Consider the following 27,988-nt stretch of genomic DNA (forward strand, 5'->3'; position numbering starts at 1 on the left):
ATCCATGGCTGACTTACCTAGAGTTGGTGACAGTCCTGCTTTGAGCCCTCATAAAATGAAGACTAACATGTAGGAGGTGAAGTAGGTATTAGTGCTTACATGTACCAAACATACAATATCTAAGCTTTCCTGAGCAGCACGTGAACATGAAGAAAAGTCTACATTATCAGAAAATCTTGTTGCTAGGTAATTCCTGTCTTAAAAATTTTACTTCAGTTGCTTACCCAACTTGTTTAACTTTGGGCATTTTTACTAACATTTCTATCATTGGACTCATCCCAAGATTAAAATTTACTTTGGCAAACAGGCTATGCCCCAAGACAGACTATTTTGCTTTGTCCTAAGTAGTAGCAATTCTTAACATCTGAGCTATTTTGGTGCAATTCTTAACTCTGGAATTCCTTAAGCCAGTATAACAGAATTATACCTGGGCTTGCATTTAGACATGTTTGAAGAAGAAAACAAACAAACAAAAAGTGTAGACCTTTATCTCAAATACAGTCTAAATCTGTAGGTGTAAACCTGCATGCACTTGCATACAGATATCAATGCTATAGGATTATCCAGGGGTCATAGCCAGAAAGAAAACATCACAGAGTTTTGAGGAGAAATTAATGTAATAGGCACTGGGGAAATTGTACAGCTGATGCTTCTCTCTGGCAAAGCTTTCACTAAGAAAACAAATTCTCTTCATGGGAATCTGTGGTTAGCCACATATTCCTTATATTTGATAAACTAAGCAGGCTGGCAATTAGGCAATAAATTTCTGCAAAGAAAGTTCACAAGTTCATCTTTCTAGCATCCGTCCCCTTACTGAGAAATGGGTGAGGTTTATAAAAAGGTGAGAAGGTGACTTTGCAATTCCCATTCCCTTGATATGCTGTAGGAGAGAAACGTTCGTGCCCCAAATCAGAAGGTGGGACAGACCGCAATCAAGAGGAAAGTGTGACCAGAAGTGATAGGAAAGCTGCTGACTACATTTTTAATTTTTCTATTTTGCACAACACTTTATTTTCTTCACTATATTTCCTTCATTGTTTCTGGAAGACAGCTGGAACCCTGATCTCTCAAGGCTAAAAGAATAAAATATATAAAAAAAACCAACTAGTCAGTAGAGGCAGAGGATGAAAGCCTTATGAAAACTATAAGAACATTCAGTAATCTCAAACATGAATTAAATTGGATATCTAATCAGCAAATTCTCCCAAAACACTTCTCCCTCAACACTTCCATCTGGACACAGAGGAAGATACCTGAGTGTAAGGAATTCTCTAACAGATGGGAAAATACCTCTGCTGCTTCTTCATAATCCCTTCTGGATCATTTTCCACCATGACAGGTCCTTTTACAATACTAAAGAAGAAACTGATCTATTAGAAAGGCTTTTCTAGCTCTGTTGTAAGATTAATTCCTCTTGTTGGCCTTTAAAAGGACTGACATGATCACTTATTCCCTTGTACACTTGGGATACACATCCCAAAAGAAGTACTATTAAAAATTCTAGCAAAATGTCTGCCCTTACAAATTCCAAACTAACCCAGTGTTGACACAAACACATTTTTGCTACATGCCTTAACAAAGCATGCCTCACCATGTTAAGTGGTAACTGCAAACTAACTGTGTCTCTTCTTGATTCAACACAGGCAGTATAAAAAGAAAAAAAAAAAAAAAAAAAAAAAGAAAAAAAAACCCCAGCAAAACAAAAAAGTAAAAAAACAAAACAAAACAAAAAAAAATACTTAACACTTTTTTCCCCAGGTATTTCTTCTTCCAAAAACCAGTGTTCTCTGCTGACTTGTCCAAAATGCATACAGCCCACCTATACAGTTACTAGCATATAGTTGTAGAGTACATACTACTTTGGTGTTGAAGAAAATGTGTGTGCTTTCAGATCTGTTACAACAGAGTTGTAATAAAGGTAGATTTGACTCTTCTTCAGAGGATTCCTGTGCCTTATCAAGGTAACTCATGGCTCTCCTATTTAACCTGCTAGAGAAACTCCCTTCCTGTTAGCTGCTCTCATTAGACTTTGCTCAGCTGAGAACTCTGTCACATGCAGCCCGGACGGATCCAGCTGAGGCAACAATCCAACTTCCCTGTAGCCACTGTCCAGTCTGCAGCTCTGTTACAGGCTATCTGCAAAGCAGCAGGGTCACCAAGGGGAATGTACAGCTATGTCCCAATTCATAGTGTGCTCTATCAGTCTTGAGGATTAAAGAGGATGCAAGCTAGAACACTGCAGCACGTATCGGGTTACTGAGTCACCAGCTTTTTCATCGTTTAATGTTGGAACCAGCACTTGAAACAGTCTGGGAGGAAAAAAAAAAGTCCTATCCTGAGGAGGAAAACCTACAGAAACATGCAGGACTTCTCTCCAGAAGCAGGGAGTGAGAAAGGACTGCAGTCTGCTGTGATCCCATATCCTCCTGCAGCTTAATCTGGTGTGTACAGATTACCTATTAACAGCAAGATCAGGAGAAAACCTTGCAATTCCAGCTGGTGCACCAAATGACAGAGCAAATTTAACAAGATTTCTCCTCCTGAAAGCTGAAAAATTAGTGCTACTTCAGCTTCAGCTCTGATTCCCTCTTCCTCATATTTAAAATTACTTACATAAAGAAGTGTTTGGAGGTTACCAGAAGACACAGAAAACAGGTGGATAAACTGCCTGATACATGACAACTTTGCATAGTACAACATTATCCTGGGGCCATGCCCAAGAAAATTACTGGAGACCTACTTGTAGGAATAGGGCTATACCACACAGACATATGAGCAATTACTAGTTGAACCAGAACTAATTCTACAAAGAGCTGTAGAAATTGTTAGCCAAATTGAGTCTGTCATGGCAGATGCTAAAATAATTGCTATGGGAGATTACAGGCCATATCCAAGCAGTTTATTCATTAAAAGTGTAAAATTCAGAATGGCAATGGAAGAGCAGACAAAATGGTAGCAAAAAGAGCACAGTTTTTTAATCAAATAAGCACTACTGCCCTCCTCTGTCATCCTCTAGTTCCCCATTAATACGAACAATTCATGCTTCAGTTACTGCTCAAAACTGCATATGTTTGCTAACTAGCAGGCCTGAGCGAATTTCCCTATGACTTGGGTTTGGAAGTAACAACGAATTTTGTAGTGTTTTTTACAGTTATCAGTGTGAAAATTACACAAAGTCATTGTCCCTGCTACAAATCCCTTGCATGGATTAAAAGAGTAGAGTATTGTTAAAAAGCTGTGACAGCTACTGCTTTAAACCAGCAAGGTATTTCAGCAAAGAGTCCTCAAAGATTCACAGCGGTGTTGTTTACAGAAATGTCTGCATGAGTACTTGCAGACATTTCTGCAAAAAATATAAAAAATATATATAAAATATATATATAAAAAAAAAAATATATATATTCCACATGGAAGGGTTTTTTACCAAGGGTTGTTTTGCTTGTCTCTGCTAAAAAGAGAAAAGCTCCGAGACAATTTGTCTCCCAGTATGAACTAACCCTTGGCTCTAGTCAGATGCAATTCCTAGCAGAGCAAAGGCTCATTTACGTCCATCAAATTCCACAAGACAGAGGTTATAGAGAATGTTATTGGCAAATAGATCACATGCTGGCTGGCTGCAAAGGTGCATACAGCCCAGCAGAAAGGGTAGCTGCTTGAAGGAGAAAGAAAATGGTTATACACTAGATTTATTTTGCATTTTTCTCAGAGTTTTGAATGCACACTGCTAAAATTGGTCTATCCCTTAAAACTGGTCTATCCCGAGCATTGATTACTTGTATATGTGCACCTTCAGGACACAGCAATAAAAGAATACCATTTCATTTGGTACAACTCACTGTAGAGGAAATGATGCATGACATGACACAGAAAAAAATAAATATTAGACAAATATACACCAGAATGCTGCATACCAAGAACTCCATAGTAACTCTTACAATTTTATAAGATTGGATGTGTGTGAAAGAAAACAGTGAAATTTGCTTTGCAGCCAGGTTACCAACCTTACCTCATGCTGAATAGTACTTTACTAAAAAGCACTTTACAAAGCACACCACTCATTTACAGTTCAACATGATGCAGCAGGAGAGAAACTATTCCAAAATGTGGAGTAAAAAGGCTTTTCTACAGATATTATGCAGAAGTTCAGCAGAAGTGATTAAGGAAAACAAGTCTGTAGCCACATTCCCAGACACACAGGGCTGTACAAATTAGGTCCTCCTGAACTGCTTCTGGAAGTGACAGCAAATCAACAAAGTGTTGTGGCAGAGAGAACATGTGAAATCCATTTCAATTAAACAAAGGATTAGGTCACTGTGCAATGTATGTAATGAGTTTTCTTAAGAAAGAAAATAATTTCTGAAGAAAGTTTTGTGCAGGTCTAAGAAGATCAATGACACAGAGGAAAAAAGGGGGTTCTAAACGTCAAACAGACTTTACAGCCTCTTGGACAAACAAATGAGAAAATCATGGCCTCTCAGGTGAGACATTTCAGCTCCACAGGGTATCCTGAGATAAGAGACAGCAAAACTGGGAATCACAGCTGCCCTGCAAGCAAGCCAGGCACTGCCATGGGAGGAAATAGCATTGCCTCTCGTGTCTCCTTCTGCCTCAGCATCACCAACCATCCCCACCATTCTTCTCTAGGTAGCTGCTTTCATTAAGGAAACACAGCAACTCCGCTAGCCCGATCTGGTCAGAAAGGAATTTCTGAATGAAGTGGTTTTTGAAGGCTAGCACAGATTTATCACATTGTAAGGAAAAGACACAAAAATATGTTGACAAATTTTCCCAACTATAAGTGTTTCTTCTTGAATTCAGAATGACTTCGTTTTTCAAAACTAATTCATTATTCCCCTCAACTAGATTTTTCTATAATGTGATTAAATGTCTGTTTTCTGTTGCAAGAATCACCACCCAAAAATAATAAAACAAAATAATGAGATGACTAGTGCTCCGGTACATATGTATATTTCATATACATGAACATATAAAAACCAGATACACTTGTGTAATTAGCTGATTACCAGCCATGCTCTGAATCCACAATATTTTTCCCTCAAACTCCCCCGTCTGATTTCAACACTGCAGATGTTCAAAGTGATGGAACTATCACACACATAGAGGCAGGCAATTTCCAAATGCTCCTGCTGTAACCTCTTCTCTAATCACCTACTGGAAGACAGCATACTGTGCCACTCAAATAATGTTTACAATTAATATCCCTCTTCAAAATGGCCACTCCAATAAAGACTATTATCCTCTATCAACAGAAGAAAAGTACAATCAGAAGTAGTCACTACTGTCTGTAAATGAGCCATTTTTCTGAAGACTGTATACCACATGCCTCTTCTTCTGCAAAGAAAAGACCTTGCACAAATCAGGAAAATGCAGACACAGGGATATTCCAGTTTGGACACCTAGCATACTTCTGATAGAAAAGTTATGAAAACTGACTTATTTTTATACAAGCTTTTCTAAGATTGTCACTAGACCTAATTTCTTACCCAGAGCTTTTGTCGTTTATTCAAATAGATACACTCAGCCTGCTCTTTAAAGCTAAGCTGTTATTAGCTCTTAAACTATATCTAATATATATATATGTATAAAAAAAGCATTGTTCTGACAGCCACCTTCTCCTCAGGTCATTGCATGGTGAACTTTACACAGCAGCCTGGAGATGAGGAAATTGAACTGTAACAACGAGTTGAAATAATGTTTGGGAAATGCCTCATTACATCATACATTAATTTTTTGCTTCCCCTACAGACAAGAAGCAACAGACCTTACATTAGGGTCCTGCAGACTGGAGGTCTTACTGGGATTTACAAAAGAGGTCTCTTCTTTCACAGCCTGTTAAAAGAAGGAGCCAAAGTTTAGTACAAGGTCCATGCATTTAGGATAATACAACTATTTATTAAAAAAGTATTCCTGTAAGCACCTCAGAAAACTGCAGTACCCAAAATGCCTACTCTGCCCAGATTTTAAAGCCATGATCTTTTTGGATTTTCATCTCCTAGAGCTGAGATTCACTGTGATGAGCAACAATGTACAATGTGCAGGGCAATAGTGTAAGGGAGAGATTGGTACTGGAGGAGAAAGAAAGGAACACTGACACTGATGGCTCCTCCAGAAAGCACTTGAACAGAAATCATACAAAGTCTACACAGACAAACATACTGTAATTGAGCTGTCCTTTCAATTGGAGTAGAATAAATATTTATTCTGAAATAATGATCCCAACTTTTCATCCAGTTTTTGAAAACCTAACTGAAAAATGTGATCCCCTACATATATTCACAGTGCATGCACAATTCACAGAAAATTTCACCCACTACTGCTCTCTGCTAAATTACAGAGTCCTGCCTCTCATATGCCATTTGTCTGTTGATCTGAAAATACTAGTATTGCAAAATAACTTACATGGAAATTGCTTTATCACCTAGGAAATGCCCAATCTAGGCAGGTATTGATATACTCTTCATCTGAGAGGCAGTATTCCCAATCCATGTGTAAATGCCAGTGCGAGGACAACACTGCCCCCCACTACAGAAAATACAGACTACAGAGACAAGAGTATTTCCAAATCACTCAGGGACTTCTCGGACTGTGACATTTGCACCCCACTACTGAACAGAAGGGGACTGAAATAGTCCCACAACAGAGTGGTTTTTCAGTGTTCAGTTTCTGAACCACGGTAATTTGAGGCCATAGGTCCAGATCAAATTAAATTAAATGTGTCAGTCTAATCTTCTTAAAAAAGGATGAAACAGATTTCTTCAAATCCATCAAAACCAAATCAAAGGATTTTACAGATATGTAAAAATATTGTAATGTTACATAAGACCTTCCATTCAATAAAAATTTATATATTCCATTTGTGGGTACTCATAAGAAAAGGAAACAAAATCAAACCAGAGTTTCTTCTATACCTTAGCAATGAACTAAAATAAAATATCAATAGGGATACTCAATGCTTGGGGAAATCACCCAAGCTGTGTTGGGTTTGTTTTCCCCTTGTGCTAGAGGGAACAGAACCCTCATTGCCACTTCCTAGATCATTATTTACCAGATCATCAGCCATGGTGGGAAGGGACTGTTCCAGTTTGTACGCACAATTAATTGTATGGGCAATTAAACTGGAACCACTGGGAGCCTGACAGAAAGTGAACTCTGCTCTGGGTCTTCTCCAGCTCAGGCAAGAACCTGAAGTGATGGGTTAGAGGGCATTTTGAGACAAGTCCTTTAGTAGGAAGTTCATCCCTTCCTATTAGAATTGTTGAACCTTGTATGTTGATACCAAAGCCCCCATCTGCAGAGAGGGGGCCCTCTGACCCTCATCAGCAGCTTTATCCCACTCCTAGGGGGCTAGTTTACACAGAGGAAGTTGGTTTGCAGCTAGGTTACTTGGAGGATAACAGGATCAGCAGTAGCTACAAGGAGAAGTTCCCCTCCAATGTAGTGCCCTTACATATTTGGTTTTAATCTTCCTCAGGCAGAGGTTTTCTCAGTCCTGCACAAACACTCCAGAAATTAAGGAATCAGATAAATGTGGGACATAATCACACCATGATTGCAACTCAGCCACCAAATGTTTTGCTGCTAAGGTTTTCAGTGAATTAGTGTCACATCATAAACCATTTGGGGATCAGGAGTGCAATTTTAAAATTTTAATAAATTTGTAGCTTTAAGAAATTCAGCTCAGCTTTAGAAAACATTTTTTACTAGTCTTCTAGTAGCTCTGTCTAGCAGAATGTTTATTCAAAATCTATTGATTTCTTGAAAGGAAAGAAAAAAAGTTTTTAAGGACTTGAGAGAAAGCATTGAAAATGATTCTTTTTTGCCACAGATGAGCAGTGGAAGCAATATTTCTTTGTTCTACAGAAATTATAATGCTTTTTATAAAGCTGTTTGGTTTCTGAAATCTGTAAATGTGAATCCAGCTGTCAGAAACCTAATACAAGGTCTCTTGTTCCACATTGATGTCTTAGCAACATTTTATTGTTAAGCCTGTCAAGCTAGCTGCTTATTATGTGTCAAATTGGTTACTTTTTAAAACTATAAATTTTAGTTCATTCCAATTTTCACCAAAGCAATTGATCTGCATTTCAAGATGCACTTGAACACAACAATAGAAAAGAGATTACATAGATCAAGAATGCAATGCAGGGGTTGTGACCAGCAACGAACTTTTAAAAATTCCACCTACTTAAATGCAATAAGCCATGGATCTCATTAGCCAGCTGAGAGGACTTCACTGTGTTAGACCCTTGGTGATTTCTCAGCTCTGTGACTACATTATATCTCTCTTTTGTCTTCTCTCCATTGGAAGGCTAAGCCTGCATCTCAGAAGTCATATGTTCCTAAGCAGCATGACCAGCATCCTCCGTCAATGAGGAATTTCTCTTGGTACTAATTTTTCTCCATTATTACTCATGTTTGAGAGATCAGAAAATACTCCTGTACCCACAAATAAGCACTGCAGACCAGTGAGCAAGTAATCCCACTCTAAATTGTAAGGAGAGAGGGAGCATATGAAGAAATGGGGGGGGCCTGAACAGCCTCAGGTGATGAGGCCTGAGCTCAGGGTGCCATAGACATGCACTGGCAGGTACAGACTAACAAGGATGGGCTGATGCTTCTCACCTTATGCGTCTCTTCCCTATCTGTGGATGAAGAGACACAGGAAAATGTTATACTTGCAAACTCTTCTGCAAAGGGCTTCTGCTGTCAGAAAGTGTACCACTCCTGCTTCACTTGACGGCTTACTGGCTTTTGGGTTGTTTGTTTCAGAATCAGGTCAGTAAGTCATCAGCTGGCATCCTGTTGCTTTTATTTTTCTTCTTAACACTGCAAATCACATTCACTAATCACAGAAGGACTTTCTCAGCCTTACTGAAAAGACATGACTGTAGAACAAGGGTTATGCCTGTAGACAAACCTTGCAATGTAATTCCCAGAGGGTTTGCCTTCATTTGAAAACAAGTGCACCTGCTGGGGCCAGGACATGGGTTTCCATTGCAGGATGCCTTCCAGCAATGGAGCAAGGGTGACAGGAGGTGCCTGGTAGGGAACATACACATAGAGCTGGGCAGAGGCTCTCACCCACTGAAAGCCCAGCACTGAGCTGTGTGGAGAAAGACAGAGGCACAAGCAAAGCATGAAGCTGCTTAGATCTTAACTAAGGCAGATTCTCCCCTCCCACAGAGGCTGCTACTCTGAGGGAGAGATTTCAGGGCACAGCAGACCTGGAAGCCCAATTTATACAGAAGCAGATTAATTTAATAATTACCCAAAGAGAAACAAGTTTCTCTTCTGGCTACCAGACTGCAAACCAAATTAAAAGTTGATCCATATAATCCATCCACACAATGCCACTCTCTATTTTTTTTTATCAGCATCAGGCCCAGAGGAAAAGAAAAATCATTAATGTTCTGTTTTCATATGCCATTAACTTTCTGGATGATATTAGAAACAAAGAATTACTTTATCATATTAAGCCTTACTTTATACTATTTAGGGACAAGAAACATGACTGGGCAGCAATGCCATTGTGTAGGCTCTCTTAACAGATGACTGCTAAGAAATAGTTTCACCAAAGGATGAAAAGAGGAGAAAAGTATCTAAATTTTGCCCACAGCTCTCTGAGCCATCTACCTATGGGCAGCTGGGAGTTCTCAGACTACTTTTCAGTCAGCTCCTGAGCAGTGCTAATCCCTGCTGCTGTCTTGGCAGCCAGGTCCTTTGGAGCCTTAGAGAGGGGGTGGATGCTCCAGGGATGCTACACCAGACTCAGCTGAGCTTTCTAGAGGGGGTGGGAACACTTTCTGGCCCATGAGAGTAATCCCATGCATGAATTCATAAGCCCTGGTGGCTGGATTTGCCTAGTGAACAGCAGCTCCTTCAATTTTCTTCTGAAGAAAGAGTTAGCCCCAGGGTAATGGAGGACAGAACCTTAAAATGGGAATTGGGTGCACCAAGCATGTACCAAGAGGGAAAATACAGTAAAGGCAGAACTTTGGGTGCAGCCTTCTGTGATTTTTGCCAGTCTGTGCAAGGCAGTCTGTGTTCTTCATGCCTCAAGCAAGCACCATGGTGTGCTAGTGTCAGCTGTGTCCCTCCTCCTTCACAAGGGGCATTGCTGCGGCTCTCACCTCTACTGATCCAAAATAGGAGTACCTTGGATAAGCAAGAAAACTGCATGAAGAATCAGATCACTGCGGCCAAAGGGGAGTGCCAGGTTCTCATCTGAGAAAGGCAAGGGTCTGGAAGGCTCATAGGAAACAGATGATGGCTCTTGTTTAGCCATTTTGCAAAGTTCTCAGTTGCAGAAAGGAAGGGAGAGCAACACAGCTTTTACATGTTTGGAGATCTTCAAAGGTAAGGAAGGAAGGACTCTCACTGCAGTGGCCTGGAAATACTTCTCTATTTTGGCTCTTTCTGAATCTGTAATGATGGTAAGGAGGCCTGAATCATATTTGATTTTTCAGCTCTTTATCAACAATTTAATCTTTTGTCAGGCACGCCAAATGTTGGCTGATCTCATTAGATAATACAGACTAAGGAACAAGTCATCAGGAAGAATGTTCTGCCAAGGTAAATCTACCTTGGTGATTTAATATGTCAAATGTAACTTTTCAGGCAGAAATGCATGATGTTTATGTCTCTTGGGAACAGACTACTCTGTTTTTTCCCCTCTGAATGAGGCCTGGCACCATGGGCTATGGCGGGGCTCTTACACATCAAGGCAATTAACTGTACTTGTCTCATCATGGCCTGGCACGTAGAGTCACGCCAGAGAGGAGACAAAGCTGACACACCCACAGCTCTGGGAGCCTTCTGACACCACTGTCACATTTGCCTCCACTATCCCAGGGAATAAACTGAAGATCTCATCAGTTCTCATATTCTGTTAATATAAATCTTCACTCCCCTTCTGTACCTCCAGCAAGGCTGCCACATCATTTCCTCAGTTCCTTCCCCGAGTTTGAGGTATCATTGCTGACACACTTCTAATGAGCTGCCATGTATCATATATTCATTACACACAATCAAAATCTTGTAGTTTTATACCTGTGGAATGATCAAATTCCTGTAGCCTCACTTTTTAAGATGAGGAAACCTGTTTCAACATAGCAACGGAACACAGAGAATTTGAAGCTGAGCCATTTTTAAATTCCATTATGAACAATTACAACTGATATGATGTCACACTTGCTGCTGTTCCAGTTGAGAGTCCCAGAGTAGTTGCTTCTTTTTACCTAGCCTGAAACTTGACAGTGAGGTTATTGCTCATCCAAGTGGGTGACTAACAGCAACAGCTTTAGCAAGGAAGGCACAGTGTACATAAGGAGCTGTGGAAGCTTCCCCCACAACCTGAACACCTCAGCTGTGACCTGTTATGCTCACATAATTTCAGTTCTGATCTCTGTGCAAAGACTGTCAAATTGTGCAGTAGCTCGGTGCTGTGAATAAGGACGGATGGAGAGAGGGAGGAAAGGAGAAGAGGGAAGCAAACAGCAACTAATTCATGATAGAAGAAGCATGAAATATTGGAAAAGCTGATCCTTTCAGGGTACTTAAGTCAACATCTAGTGAAAGCTGAGAATTCCTCTGGGTATCCAGAAGGATTTGTTTAAGTCCTATTATAAGAAAGATAGCATATGATTATAAATCCTCAAGTGTCTCACCTACTCTATTTTCATTCATGACCTGATTAGGGTTTGAATCCAGATCTCCTTAAGTGAATAAAGCTCCAAAGACCCAGTTTACACAAAGACAGGGAATTTTTTCTAGAAATATATGGCAAAAGCATCTGGACTTTGAAGATGACAAGTCCTTGAATCTTTCCTTAAAAGAGGCAGAACACTAAAAGATACAAAGAATCATCAAAAACGTAACCATGACAGACTGGCACTGTGGATCACCTCATTCCTGCACCGTTTCTACCATAAATAATGCATAGATGCCAGTCTCATTTACATTGCAGCCATGGCTTGCATCTATGTAGAGAGCACAGGATGACACCAGTATCCTGCAGGACCTGAGCTATTTTCTGTACCACGGACCAGTCCTTTCCTCAAGAACACTTTAAACAACACAGACAACCTGCACTTATTCACATATTTGCAATACTTAAGGCAAAACTACATGATATTCAACCTGTACTTCTTTTTAGAAAAGGGAGAAAAAAGAGAGAGATGGCTATCGACCTGGCCTAAAAATTTGCATGTGTATAGGCTTGTCAAGAAAGCTAGAGTGTGAAAGGAGTTAGAGGACTGAACGTCCCTTTGTTCAGCCTAAATGTCCCTTTGTTTACTGAGAACCAAGGCAGGGGAATCAATGGCTTGAGAACCCAAACCTGGCTGATTGAAGAAACCTCTCCCTGGCCAAGAGTTTCCATTGGGGTTGAAAAGGGACAAAATAAATGGGATTTTGTATGCTCTTTTGTAAGGACCCTGCAGCTCCAAACCACCTTTTCTCACCACTTTTCCTTCTCAGCAAACAACCCATAATGTAGCTCAGTAGTAATGATACCTGTGTTTGTCTTCTACAAACTGCACTGCAAAAATGTACCTGCAGAATGAGCTTAGCCTTCCCTTGTCTGCAGACAAGGGGAAAATGTGAGTGATGCAAAAATCAGCCGCAGTAGAAATCTGTGAGAAAAGGGATCCTTCCCTGGGCTAACCTCCTGGACACACATCAACCCAAGGATTTAGGAAAGCCTGGGTAACAGGTGCAGAATACAGACACCACTTGTGGATGAAAAACTGCTACAACACTGCCTGCCAAAATAAAAAGCCCTGCTGAGATAGCTGTACATTTGCTCAGGACCCTGTGCTTAAAATTAAGGATAATTAGGATTTGTCCAAAGCCAAAATGGATAAAAATAGCAACTGAAACCTTCAAGTATCTTTCCTTCATCACTTGGGCCAATAACTTTTTTGGCAAAAGGGACTCTTTGTGATACAACAAGTCATGTCTGCTCAATCACAGCATATCAGCACTGACTCATGCAAACTGCAGAGGGGTTTTAAATGCTAGGGAGAGCTGGTCTTTTGTATTCTGACAGCTCCTTACTGCTGCTTTATACGAGTACCTCTCAAATGAAGAGCCTGGAATATATGCAAAAAAACCCCCAAAACCCGATATGTCAGTTGCTTCACAGTGTTTAGGGCTCCCCTGGAGCTTAATTATGCGGGAACTGTGACAGGTAGTCTGTCAGCTAAAAGGTGGCAGATCCCTGTGGCACAGTTTGAGAGGTGTGTTGTGAAACATTACTCATCTGCTCTCGCCCTACAGGTAACTGTATGGCATGCCCTGTGCAAATCACAGCTTCCCACAGCTGCATGTGGGCTCCTCACGTTTCTCACCTGTGGTGTCCATGGCAGTGAGCTCCTAGATCCAGCTTCCAGCATCCCTGTGCACACTGCAGTTTGATTCTACATTTAGATGAGCAGCACATAAATATTCCCGTCTTCACCAAATAAAAGAAAACCAACCCTCACTCATGTTAGTTTTCTGCTGCTCTATAACTCTAAACAACAAGCAGGGCTAAGTGATCAGCACCATAACCTTACAAATTTTGTCTCTAACTCAGGGTTATAACTGTGGGAGATGTATTGTCCCCTAGGAATGTGATTAGCTCTTCGGCACAATTCTGAAATGAACAAGCACAGAGATCATATTCCAGGATATATTTTCAAATGTCTTGCAACATTTCCCCTCCTTTCATTTTTTAAATCATAAGCACTGGAATAATTCATTTCTAAGGCTCTCTCTTGTGTTGGTGCCTAGCTGCCACAAAAAAAAAAAAAAAAAGGTAAACTACAAAAAATTTCTGTCCCAACTTATATTTTTCATTTGGTAACATTTACTCCGTTCTCTGAATTAACAGGAACAGCTTCTTCTTCTACTACATGCAGGAGGTGCTTTCATAAACTTGTCACATCCTGATGTTAGTAGCATATGGTATTGAAAATATTCCTACTGCTTGAAGGGAGAGTTGTTACAAATACTTCAAGCAACAATTTGTTAATTTTGGATACAATCCTCCAGTGCACCAATATTTTTCTCATGCTTTTAAACTTAACCATATAATGAAGAAACCCCATGAAGTTTGAAATGAACGAGTTAGACAATAGATTTTTTGGGAGGCCCTTAGAAGAACATTTCCTTTCAAACACCAGTGTGCATAAGATAGAGTGTTTCTTTCTTCTTCCTTTTACAAACTAGAGGAGCAAATTCTCTTTTTTTGTCCCTTCTTCTTTTTATTTTTTTATTAATTTTTTGTGCTATCATGGAATATGGCAATAACTGTGCTCTACATGAGGAAAAGCAAGGCTTTTCAACTTTGCTTTACAACTCAAGGAATATAGGCTGTGCCTTACAGACCCTAGATATACCTCTTGTTTTGGCTGCCTAGTAAATTGAAATATGACAGTACAAAAAAGAAGAGATGAGAAATTGCAGTGTTAAGAAGAAGGCTAGAAGGCAAGACTTCTCAGGGATATAATATGGAACTGGCATCAAAAGATAGAATTGGGCAGAGAATAACATCATTACTCCTCCAGATATACTAAGCAGCAAGATATGTCAGATGGGATCAAAGAGGGGCAGGATCACAGTCCTGGGGGAATATAGGGAGTTAAATAGTTGTCTTCAATGAAAAAAATTATTCCTTATCTGCTCTCTCTAAAGGATGCTGTGTCTCTCAGCAGTGTAATTCCATCCCAGCTCACTTTTCCCAGATGACTGAACTGCCACTGGGAAATGGCTTAGCTATTGGTATTCAGCTAGTTGTCTGGGGAGCTGGGGGCAGGTAGAGACTATAACTAGGTGGATTTATGGTATCTAATACCATAAAGTGGTTTGTCAGGTCCTCCTGTAGCAGCCTTCCCTTCTCTCACCTTCTAGATTATAAATGTTGTGTTTCCACTGGTTCCTTCACCATGACGATTTTTCCTACCCTTTTCAGTGCTTGTGTAACCACAGCTTCTTACTGTAACAGCTGATCACTGCCTGGTCTCTGCCTGCTTATTTTTGCAATGTATCTGATCTTTTATAATTGACAGGAGGGGAGCTCAAGTGCAGAAGAACTCATCTCTAGTTACACAGGCAATTTTGTGGCTAATCAGGTAGTTGAATGGGGATTTCTAAGATTAAGGTGACTTCTTATTTTACTGGCTATGATTCTTAAGCCACACTTTGTTAGCAGTGAAAGTTTTATGGATTTCAAACTGAACCTTATGCAATTATTTTTCCACAAGGTATGCTATACTGTAACAGTCTTCTTTACCTTCCTTCCCCTGAAATAAGAAGATTTTTCCCATTGAGGCCAAGTCCACAGACATCTACTTAATCCAATTTGATTTTTAAAGCCTTGTGAAAAACAGCACAGGCAAGAAAGAAAAGAGGAATGCTCAGTTTGCTCTGAAAGTTATTTACAACACAGCAGCAGCAGCTAAAGAATATGGTTATGGCAGAAAAAGCAACTCAGGATGCTTTCTCTTGGAAAGCCTCACACTGAAAAATTAAAGGCAGAGCAGGTCAATTGAGAGATGCATACGTTAAGCACATTTCCTATCTTGCCTTAATAATGTATTCTGAATGCAGCAGCACACACTGCTTCCAGCCTTTAACTATCCAGTCAAACATAATCATGAAGCATATTCAGGAGAAAATACAAATCTGAGAAGTATACCATGACATCCTGTAGAAAAGACACACAGGAAAAACAGAAGGTAAACCTAAGGGCAGAAATATGCTGCATAAAACAGAGTGGATACAACACAGTGTTCAGAGAGGTGAGAGAACTGCTTTAAGCAAAAACAAAAAGAAAAAAAAACACCCAAACAACTCCTTCCTCCCTATGCTGCCAGATTTATGGTTTGTGCTATTGAGATCTAAGGCAGTCAGAATAACCAAATTTTGATGCTTCCTCAAATCTAGCTAGACCAGATGTAACATAGCTCTCAAATGAAAGATCTGCCAGGGAACAACAAATACACAAAGCTGATTGTTAACCAAGTCCTTTGCAGGGCAAGTTGACCTGCTATGTTATTGTGAAAAGAAACAAGGCAATGGAAATACCAACATAATTTGTATTCAAAGAGAATAATGCGCTCAAGGATACCACAGGAACTTGGGATAACATTTTAACAATATTTCTACCTCTATTCTTGTTCCTAAAATTTTGTAATTTTTTTTGGCACTGATAGCATTACCTTTTGTCCACAAATTTCACTTAAGAAGAATCACTAATTTTAGATTTCAACCTCTGACAGGGAAAATAACTTTTTGCAGTCATGCTATTTAGCATCAGTTTTCAGTTGTATGGCATAATTAAAAGAGTATTTTTGAAAAAGGATGTATCTAATGTAAACACTAACCAAGCAGTGAAAATAGAAGCTCAATATTTAGTCAAAAGCACACAAACAAATAGGAAAGCAAAAGAATAGCTAATATTTCACACTAGGACCCATCCCCTGAAATAAAGATTGAATTTGGATATATAGATATTAACATTAGAACAATCTTAACCCCAGTTTCTATGAGTAGTGGGTAGCCTCAGAAAACTCCAGAGGTTACTCTTTCTAAGATACAAAATAACTAAAAGCTACAGTGACAAAACAGAGATTTCCTGAGGCCATCTTTCCTATTTTCTCAGCCTCTCCTGACTGTATTAATCATGTCAGTTAGGATAAATTTCCTACTTCCACCCTATCAATCATTTTGAGTTACCTGAAGAAACTGCAGAGCAGCTAGAGAACACTATGTCAATGTGCATACTTGACTAAAAATTATGTTCTTCCTCAGGAGGAACAATGGGATTTTGGAAAACTGGTGAAAGCTATACAAAAACTAAAAAAGCAGAGTATTAAACACTGTTTACCTGGGCACCTACTCTAAAAGCAGCTTCCACTTGAGCTTTGAGGATGTTGCACTTCAAATGGTCAGGTACAGATGAAGGTGACACAGGGGCATGAAGAGTCTTTTCTGATACCTTCTTTTCTTCAGCCTGCATTTATTAAAAAAACAGTGACATACATTAGAAAGCTACGTTCATAAAATTATCAAAGGTTAAATTTTTACTTGTAAAAACTTGATTCAGCAATACTGGCTAAAACTTCCATATTCATACCCTGATAGATACTTCGTAGAAGCTTTCAAAATATTTAATGACTTGATACTATGTTCAAGACAAGAATAGCCCCAGGGAAGCCTGAGTAATAGAAGCAACAAAATGATGTGGAATAAAGATACATTTAAAAAGCCCAGCCAGGCCCTGGAGTGGTTGTTGAAACCTGTGATCACATTGAAAAAACAAAACATCATCTCAAAATATCCCACAAAAGTCAGAAGAGCAAATAGCACAATTATAGTGAGCACTGGCTTTTTACACCACCCTTAAAATTCAAAGCTTTGCAAGTTTAACCGAAGAAATGTGAAGGAATCTCCACTTAATTGCAAGCCAAGCAAAATCTCCTTCATCAGAAGGAAAAGAAAAATCAAGGAACTTTAAACATTGCTGAAGCTGTTTCCAACTGATATAAATCCTTTACCTATGCAGTGATCTGAATCAGAAATGTTGGCCTCAGGATAGCTAGTGTAGTGCCCTGGTCAAACATGACCTAAAGGTTTTGTGCCTTGAACAAACTATATCCAGCAGAAATGCCATATTAATAAACTTCCCATGCAGAAAAGGAAAACAAAAAGACAATGTAAGTCTAATGTATCATGAAAAAGAGTATGGTGAGACCAGGATTGTAAACATGAACCTTTTAACAGTCAAACTGTAATATGTCACATATTTTTAGAGAATAATTGGGCAATGGCATAACAGCCATTGCAAACTTTTCTATTCTTCCTGGAAGTGACACCTGAATTACAGGTGAGTAACAGCCTGGATTATGCATTCATTTTCTGCTCTCATGGCTGAGAAAGGTGAGTGGTTGTATACAGCCAGACAGAACAGATATGTAATGCTGTCATTCAGATTTCAGCCAAAACAGGTATAATGCATCAGTACATCAGGTCCAGTGATCCTCGAGGTTCACCTCTGCCAAGCATTTCAAGACAGAACCAGTCTTTTTTTTTGCTGCTGAAATTACCATATGATTAGCCCTTTAACTTCAAAATCTGTCTCCTTTATCCTTCCTCCTGCCCTCCTCCATGGCATGCCACTGGCTGATGGTTACTATAGTCTTACTGACTCTTTTCTCAGGTCCTTCAGCAAGCACAGACAAATGGGAATATCAAGATTTGGGGAACACTTTCTGCAAGTGGAACAAGTCACAAAAGCAGTTGTGTTGCTTGAGGAAACTATTCAGCAAACACTGGGGAGGGAAAGAGCCAGACTTTAGCAAAGCTCTATTGAGACTGCAAGATATTTATGTGTAAGCAAAGTTGGTCTAGCAGCCTTCTGCATTCAAAATTCCATAGCTGCCAGGTATGATTTTGAACAACTGTCTGGTAAAGGACTGCTCATCATGATATTTTTTTCTCTGCCAAATTTTTAATGATTCTTACATGTTTATTTGTCAAGCTACATTTACTTTTTTTAGAGGAAGATATATTTGGACTTCCCAATCTCCCCAGTCTCCTCCTATAGGAAAAAGAAAGTACATAAAATGAAAAGTGACAGCGTCTAGCTGGAGCAACTTATGGAACTGTAGTCATCTATTAAGTCTTGATTATAACAATAGTTCGGCAAGTACATGAAGAAAAAAACAAACCACCAAATCCAAACATGAAATATTTGATTGCCATAGGTGTCTTTTCTGGGATACTTGTGAAGCTGAAAAGTGGAGATAATCAAAAGGGCACAATTATTTGTAAAGAACGCACAGCTTTTACTTCACCGATATTCTTGGTAGACAAAGTGAACCCATTTTAAAAAGGCTGTTATTTCTGCCAACATTCATGTGTATTGATTTCTAACAGCAGAAAAAACAACGCATTAAGCAGTGGCATTTCTAAAGGCCATGCAAAATCTCACCTTTATTTTAACACTGTATACTAATTAAATAACATTTCAATCAAGCAAGATTAAACAATTGTATTTTACTTGCTATAGCAAGACTATTGAGACTATTGAAGCTTGTTTAGGAGACAAGCTTGTTTAATAACAAGAAATGTTCCCGAGTCCCATCCCTCTGTTATTCAGATGGATATAGTTATTTTTCAGTCCCATTGTTCTTCTTCCACTGCCCTACTTTTCCACATCGACCAAGAGGAAGATAAAAACCGCCAGGGCTGCCCTATAGCTGGGAATCCTCGAAAGATCTAAATCTCCTGCTATATTCAGTATTGTGCAGATGATTCCATTTAAGGGAGATCTCCAGTGTGAGATCTGATGTGCAAGTCCCACAATGAGATTCTTGAGAGGTCCAAATACGGATGGTGGTTGACCTGGCTGAAAGAGAAAGCTGCTGCTAGAAGGTGCACACTTCTCAGAAGCCAGTGCTGGGTATTCAGTTCTGCTTTAGTCCTTGTTTGGGTCACATTTTAAGGGTTTCACCTTCAAGCAAGCAAAATTTGCTTTGCTTGCACTGCAACAGGAGCAGCAGCACCTTTAGTGACTGGTCAGACATGAAGAGCAGGCACTGCAGCAATTCCTGCTCGGCCTCATCCTGCTCAGCAGCTGCTGAGCCAGCAGCCAAAGCCATGACGTCCCCCTGCCCCAATGGAAATGCCAACTGCCCACAAACCACACACGGGGCTTGGGAGTGCTCGGCCTGACCCAGGCCTTCTTTAGCTTCTGAACATATGTCAAAGGCTTCTTTGCCTGCATGCCTTGGCACTGACAGCCTTTTCTGCCACAGAGCAGTGCATCCTGAATCATTGCTGAATTCTGCTCTCCCACAGCTCATTAGCTGAGACTATTGCGCACAGAGTCAGTGGTGCTGAGGTTCCAGATAAAAAGTAAACTTTAATCACAGAACAAAGCAGCACCTCCTTATTGCAGACTATTAGCACTCCTAAGCATCTATATAAGTTCCTATTTTTCCCTAATGCCACTAATCTTTACATACAAGCAGGTTCATCTCCCTATTTAACTCCTAAAGTGTAACTGTCATCAAGAATGCAAAAGAAAATAAAATATTTCACAGTTACAAAAGCACATGCAGAATCTTCTGTGGTTCATTTCACTAGTTTGTAAGAAAATCAAAGATCTAAAACCTGTCTGCATTAGGAATCTCCACATACTATTGCTACAAGAAAGAAAGCTGTATTCTACTTTACTTTGCTGTATAATAAAGAAATTTTATGTTTCCAGAATCCTTACTGCTCTCAGCATAAAGAGAGCAGCTATTCATCTGTTGAGCATGGCTGGCAGTTATTAACATTTTGTTTTAATTTATACACTCAGAGTATTCTATTTCGAAATTATTACAATGCTAAGCATGGCAGGATGTTAATGAAACTTCCTATTTTATCATTTTTTATGACACAATTCAAAAGAATCTTAGATGCCCCTTTCAAGTGAAAGTCCTAGAGTCAAACTTGCATTTGAAAGAGATAATATTCTTGCTTAGAATTGCAATTTAAACTCATCCCAAAAGTTTTAGAAATTAAGAAAAAACCCCATTAGGATTCCTGATAAAACTCCAGTTTTCCATGTCTAATTCTGCTGTTCTCAATAACAGCAATGTGTTTACATTTTTTTCACCATCGATGCAGAATTTTATTTTTCCATGGAAGGAGAACACTGGAGAATTGCATTTAAATGGAAAAAGTCAAACAAGCTCAGATATATACACATATAAAATTAGAGGCATTTTTTTTCTTTTTGTAACTGAAGTCTTACATTTGTTTTTTCTCCTCCCAAACATTTACTTTAAATTCAATTACATTTGCTGATACTAGAACTGAAGGCAGATTTGTAGAGTGTTAGCTAATCATGACACTGACTTTGGTTTGCAAAGCTAAGTGAATATTAAGTACACGTACAGAATACAAAAATAATTGCATGAAACACAGCAATGCCACTCCTGTAGATAACATTTCCAAGCTCTGCTTTAAAAGGTTCATGCTTTGTTCCACATCAAACTTTGTAACAAGAGCAAGATTCATGATCTTGTACCACTGTGAATTTACTGATGGCCTCTTCTTAGCCAAACAGCATGTTTAAAACATGTATTTGACTGGAGATAACTGAAGAATAGAATGAATATTTTCTTTAGGAATGCAGGTCTATCTTTGGCGCTAGTCATCACTACTAGTGGGAGGTAAAATTTTAACAAAGACAACACAAATATATAGATTCTGAAAGTACATTAGCTAAGTGAGGTTTCCTGGGACTCAGCTACATCTGCAAATGTGCATGGAAATCTACAGACTCTTTTGCCCCTTTTTCACCAGGAAATTTATTGCTTTTAACAATGTGACAGCTAACACCAATTATGAACAGATACCACAATGATAAGACCTGTACAAATATGTGTTATTCTTATTGGAGGTATTGCATCTTCTTTATTAGAAAAAAAGTACAGTTGATAAAACAAACAAACAAACCCCTCATTAAGCTGTCAGATACAGAATATTTTCCTCAGGTTAGCTTACTTGGTCTAATGAAAAATATAACTCCCAACAAATTTTGTTATGCTTATATTCTTGGAGTAAACCTCTTTAATTCTTGGTATAATATTTATTTTATAAAAAGCTACTGCTCAATGTTATTAAATCCTACTTCTGTCACTGCTAGCTTCATTACAGTCTTAGAGGACCATGGCAGCCTCTTTTCCTGGGATATACCCTCTGATCCGTGTACCACACAGAAGAGTCTCAGGTACATCAAAAAGGTGGGTTCGTTTTGTGAGTTTTCTTAAACTACAAATGATTTTTGAAACCCCAGTGGCTTTGGACATTGCTGTTAATCAGGGAGGAGGTAGTTCCACAGATTGTTGCAGGTGGTGTCATTCGGAAGCAGACAATATGTGTAACAGGGCAGTCCTATAATATGCTTTTGCCCTGCTAGCAAAAGGCCATAAATTCTGAGCAGAGTCTGCAAAGATGTTAAGGCTCATCTGGCTAGCTCTGTCTGAACCTTTCTCAATCTGCCTGCAGCTTTGTTTTACTAAGTTTAGCTGTAGCAGCAATATTTCTATATAGAAAACACCAGCGTTCTTTGTAGAAAGAGATATTTATGACTCTAACACAAACATGTAGTTTAAAGCAATGTAGGGCTGATATGAAGACAGGGGCCTTGAGAAGGAAAGACACTGGACGTGGTCTAGAAGTGCACTGATATGGAGTGATAGCACAAAGGGCACACTCTGGTACTGGGGACCCAAGGCTGTAGAAAACTCACCAATGGCCAGTTAAAGTGCAGACCTGAACCTGGACAAAATTGGGTTTAGGGGCAATAAAGAGAGTGAAGACATAATATATTGCATATATATGTAAAAGCCACCACGTACAGTAAATTTGGGTGTAATGTGAAGATGCAGATCAGTGAAGAAAGAGCAAGATGTTAAGGTTTATTTGAAAACATACAAAGGAACCCAAAGTATATTGTGGAATGAGGAGAAATAAGAAAACATGAATATGCCTAGATAGAACATTGGAATGGGCTGCTCAGGGAAGTGGCTGAGTCACCATCCCTGCAGGAATTTAAAAGATGTGTAGATGTGGCACTGAGGGACATGGTTTAGTGTTGGACTTGGCATTGCTGGCTTAAGAGTTGGACATGATGTTCTGAAAGGTCTTTTCCAACCTAAATGGTTCCATGATTCTATAACCATCATAATTCTCTGACCCCACCAAAATGAAATCACCAACCTTAGGACCCACAGGTGTAGGGAAAGGGTGAGCATAACACCAGGAAAAGAGGTAGAAACAATTTGAAATGTATTATTACTCTTTACTTTTATGCAATAATTACAGCTGGGCTAATAATTACTAGACTCCCAAGATTTCAGAAAAGCTAATGATACATTCTTGGCTTTTTTTTATACACACACGCACACACTCACGCAATGCAGCGGGGGATGGGAGAACATATTTTTTTAATGAAAGGCTTCCAAGAAGAAAATCAGAAAGACATTCACAGCTACAACACTTAGGATTGTCTGTCTTGGAAATTAAGGAGTTTGCTGGCACCAAAGGACATGAAACACAAGTTGAAACAGACTTTCATCATTCAGTAGGTGGACAGACACGTGCACCATACCAAACAGCTCTGGAAAAGAGGTTGGACACATCCATTCATCATTCCCATGAGACAAAGTTTGCTGTAGCAGACAATCAAATTAATTAACTCCAGAATCTAATTTACCCAATTTCTTGCTAATTCTCCTATGGGTCGATTATTAAGCCTGACAAATTCCAGCCTGAAAGCACTTTGCTTGAAAAAAAATAACAATTAGCAACAGGAAGGGAGGGAGTGAAAACTGGGACTCCACAACAGATGTGGAAATGTTTGTTTTTGTTTTTTAATCAGAAATAGAGTAAATGAAACAGCTTTGTAACAGCTTCGGTGGTTTTATTTAAGCATAATATTTTGGAGGATGCAAGAGTAGGCCATAAAAAGCACTTAGTAGACCAGAAATCAATGGAGTGGTGCAGGAGAGGAGTTAAGGCTTCATTTTTTTCCAGAAACTAGACACATTGGACACTCATTGAAACCTGTTTGCTGCTGGACTGAGTAGCTAGTTAACTACCATAACCAAAGGAACTTTGAAGGCCCCACTCTCAGTTAAAAATTCTTGTCACATTTTGGGGTTGTTCAATCTGGTCTAACCTGCCTTGCTACCTTTGTGCTGGGCAGTGCTCTATGGCATTTCAGCTCAGGGTTAGCCCAATATTTGCAGCATGTCTCTTTCTTTCACTGGAGAAGTCAACTGCTGAGGCAACTCCAGGCTCTGCTCAGAGCTCAGAGACCTGTGGTTTGTTTGTTTTAGCTTTGTGAGCTCTGTATACACATTTCACCAGAATCTAGGTCAGACAATGGTACTTGAAGAAGAAACCAGAAGCGAAAGGCCAAAAGAACTTCAGAATGATTTGCTGGTCACAACCCCTAGCCTGTAATGTAGGGCTGGATCACTGAAATGCTTTCCAGGGGTGATTCTCGGCCAATTTCAAGAGTTTGTACAATTTTCAGATTGCTAAAACCAGTAATTTTAATACATTTTGAAAGTCTGGCCTCTTTTGCATTCACATGGTAGCTGCTGTTCATGGGAATGCTGCCCAGTTCTTAAACCCAAACCCTCTCTGACTGCCAGGGGAGGGTTTTCATTAGACAGCCCATGTCTCTAGCCTTGCCTTTTGCTGAGCTTCTGCCAGAAACAGAAGCATTTAGCAGCTCTTGGTGCTCATTACAAGACTTTTTCATCAGCTAAACTTTGACTGATGGCAGACTCATCACAGCAGACACAGGCTGCATTTACTGTGCAGCTGCATTTATTGTGAAGCTCTGACTTGTTATGAAACTGGTTTCTGCTAATTAGTCCTTAAATAAATAATCCATCTGACTGTGGACAAGATTCTAGAGCTGCTGGGACAAGCCAAAGAAAACCTTTAATTATAAGAGAGCTGAGTCCTCCCTCCACAGACTTGCAGTGAATATGACCAAGTGAGAGGATCAGAGATCAGGCAGAAGTTGCAAGTACAATATTTGGATTACTTCCACAGTATGGTGGGATACAGGACCAAAGTGTTTTAAGCTTTCGGTTTAAGAAAGCAGACAGACCATAAATCTACTAATTTTGAAACCACAGAGGTACCATTAAGATCACATCTTTGAAGTTTTTGTGCAGCACAGGTCAGATTGGTTTACCCAATGCGTGTTATGGTCATTGTGGAGGGAGTCCTCTCACATCTTCACTTTGGCCCTTTAAATATGCCAAACTCAGTTCTCAGTGAGCTCAACAGTGTAGGACAGTCCTTTAAAGCATGTTTTGGACATTGACCTGATGAATGTTCTTCTCTGGGGTTCAGATAGCACGTCAGTAATCGCATATGAACTACACAAATCCTCTCACAAGACGCAGGTATTCATTGGATGAGTCTGAGACGGAGAATTGTCCTTTGGCAAACTATGTCAGTGCTTAACAAGCTTTGCCTATAAAAAGCTGTACTTATTATCAGTTCAGAGTATTTCTAGAAGACGAACTTGAGAAATGCACATAGGAATGAAAGGTGACTACTTTCCCATTTCACCCCAGTTTGCTGACTTTATGATTTATCTTTTTAATTCCCACTTGAACTAGACAAAATTAGAACTTCTCACAGGTGAAAACCAAATAGATTTGGGAGAAAGTCTAAAATATTCCATCTTCTTTTCTTCATTGAGAAATCTCCAAAAATCATGACACAGGTCATTACCTCATGACTACATTAATAAGGCATAAGGACTGCAGTCCCTACCTGAACTACGCCACAATCCTATGATAAACACTGAACGTGGTTCAAGCAAATCTTAAAGATAGTAAATCCTCTGCATTATAGAATAAATTCAATTAACTGTAATATTGAAAAAAGTCCAATATTTAATTTTCTCATTAGAAACACCTGGTTCACTGATTTTTAGCCTTGACTTCCATCTCCTGGGATCTCTCATCCAGAGAAGAGAAAGATTTTGCTATATAGATATACAGTCACCTTGTGCTTATATTTTTTGCATACTTGGCCATGTTCCCTTGGATTTTAATTTCTCTAATACTTTTTGAATTAATATCAATAACAAAAGGCTGTTTGTAAAACCAAGGTAAAATAATTTAGTTGAGTGCTTCCTTGAGCTGACAAAGAACTCTCAAAACACCACTTCTCTTTTAAAATATCTGTACAGAGTCACTGGGGGCCAGGACCCACCTCTTTTGAAAACAGTGGCAGTGCTCTCATTGACTTCACAGGGTCCAGCTCAGGACCTGTGTGGGTGCAAACCAGAGATCCTGGTCCAGATTCAGATCAAGGGATCCCAGTTCAGGCACAGTGGATTAAGCATCACGTGGATATGAGGAGCCACTGACTTGCTGATCTCTGGCAGAAACAGCAGGACATGGCTGCTTGGCCACCCCTGCAAAAACTGTCTCATAAAACACCCACTAACATCAGATGCCAGGGGGAGTTTATGGCATAACACGGACTCCTCATGTAGAAAAACAAGATTTTTTTTATCACTTAAAGTGTTGTTATTTTTTTACAGCTCTGGGCTGCCTAGATGACTAACTCTTCACAACTAAACTAAAACTATAGCATAACATTGTTGCAGCAGCTTCTGAAATTTTAAAAGGCAAAGCTGATTGAAATGCTAAATCTAAAAACCAAATCCCAGTCCCATAAGAAGATGGTGAGAGGTGATTAAAAGGCAAGCCAGTTGAAGATGAATATTGATTTGGAGGTGAAAAAGCAGCAGCTTTTGAATATGAAGTGACAAAGGTGCTCTGGCATATATATGTAAAAGTATATATGTATATGCTATACCTTGTTCATGCTGACGTGCAGGGCTGGCCATGGTCCAACTACCTTCACACTCTCCGTTTCTATTTTCTTCAGATGAGAGGTTTCATCATAAAGAAGGGGAAGTCCTGAGCTCAGTTCTAAAAGGATTCCCAAAAGAAAGAAAGAAAAAGACACAGTCTGAAGGGAGGCTACAGAAGAACTTCAGAGCAAGACACTCAACTGCATTTGAAGAGACGGAGGTTGGCAAAGCCTCTTCTCTGTAAGACCCTCTAAAATGTTTCATAATTATGCCTGTTGGGTCATTTTGCCTTTTTCTATTTAGCAAACAATTCCTCCCCCTCCTCCTTCTCACCCATCCTTTCATTTCAGCAGAGCTTTTGCCAGCTTTGGGCTAGATATTTCTCTCCTTACCTCCTCGCCGCCTCTACCCCCTCTATATTCTAAAACTTAGTTGACACCAGAGGGATTATTTATGCAGCCAAGGTGCCACTCTCAAAACATGTGATGTGTAAAGAGATCAGAGTATAGCTTTTGGCTTCTCTCAGACATCTTTATTTATATGCCAGCCTCTTTAAGACTGTTGTCAGGAATTTGCTGTGCTTTGTCAATAGAGATTTTGAGCAAGCTACTGACACAGAAAGACAAGGAAAAAATACTTTTTCAGACAGCCCTAAAAGATCTCTCTCATTATCTTGGGGATGCTGTGGCATATATGTGCATACTTGCAAGTACTCTGAGAAAAACAAACTTCATCATGTGATGATTTAATGAATCTCTGTGTTCTCCCATATTTCTTCTTGCCATGGATTCTAGATAATAACAGTTGGGAACAATCCAGTTCTGTGGAGTCTGATTCAAAGCCTACTGAAACCAATAAAAACCTTGCACTGACTGCAGTTTGGTTTGGATCAGGTTCTTAAGCTGTCCTAAGAATATTAAATATTACTCACTCAATATCGAATTCTACAGCTGTTTAAATATACATTAAGCGCTTTGCTGACTAGAGACAAATTGCTAAAATCAGCTTATAGGGATATAAGCAAAAAGCTGGTTTTGTCGTTAGTGAAACATTATCAGACCCTGAGGCAGTAATGCCCTAGAAAGGGTTACAATATCAGTATTGACCTCCTCTTGGTGGTGTTTCATCACAAGTTAGTGTTGCCAAAGTCCAGCATTTCTCACATCACAGCTGCTTCTGTGCATATGAGACTGTGAAACTGCCTGATACCCTGGGAATAAATTACCACAGCCATAAAATCAGACATGATGATGGGCAGTTTTTTTTATGAAACACAGTCAATCTAATTTCCTCCTAAGAAAGAAAATAAGGGGCGAGGGGGAAGTGCCTTATTTAAATTATTTGAGTTTGCTATTATTCAAAACTGATTTTTAAGCTGTGGGGTTTTTTGGTTGTTTAAAGAGAGAGCTCTGGAAGACAAGCAGGCCAGTTTAGCCTTTTAACCCAACCTCAAAAACAAACAAAAGAAAAGGCAAAAAAATTGAATTCATACAAAAGGCATAAATTTCCTGAGTCAGCATTAAGTCTTGGCAAACCCAGGCTTTCATTCCAAGAAGGGATCTGGCA

The 27,988-nt window shown here is 39.4% G+C and overlaps 1 protein-coding gene across 1 annotated transcript in view; it reads right to left on the bottom strand.

The window, feature by feature from the left end:
• Positions 1 to 27,988, bottom strand: part of EPB41L4B (erythrocyte membrane protein band 4.1 like 4B) — a 169,248-nt gene that overhangs the window by 40,610 nt on the left and 100,650 nt on the right. Inside the window, exons 17-19 of the mRNA XM_041408113.1 lie at positions 26,425 to 26,540; positions 16,892 to 17,017; positions 5,783 to 5,850 (exon numbers count right to left, since the gene is read on the bottom strand). Of these exons, the coding sequence (XP_041264047.1) occupies positions 5,783 to 5,850; positions 16,892 to 17,017; positions 26,425 to 26,540 (310 nt within the window). The remainder of the gene's footprint in view (positions 1 to 5,782; positions 5,851 to 16,891; positions 17,018 to 26,424; positions 26,541 to 27,988) is intronic.

This window comes from Onychostruthus taczanowskii, unplaced genomic scaffold, assembly GCF_017590055.1.
Source record: "Onychostruthus taczanowskii isolate IOZ18803 unplaced genomic scaffold, ASM1759005v1 scaffold29, whole genome shotgun sequence".
Taxonomy (NCBI): Eukaryota; Metazoa; Chordata; class Aves; order Passeriformes; family Passeridae; genus Onychostruthus; species Onychostruthus taczanowskii.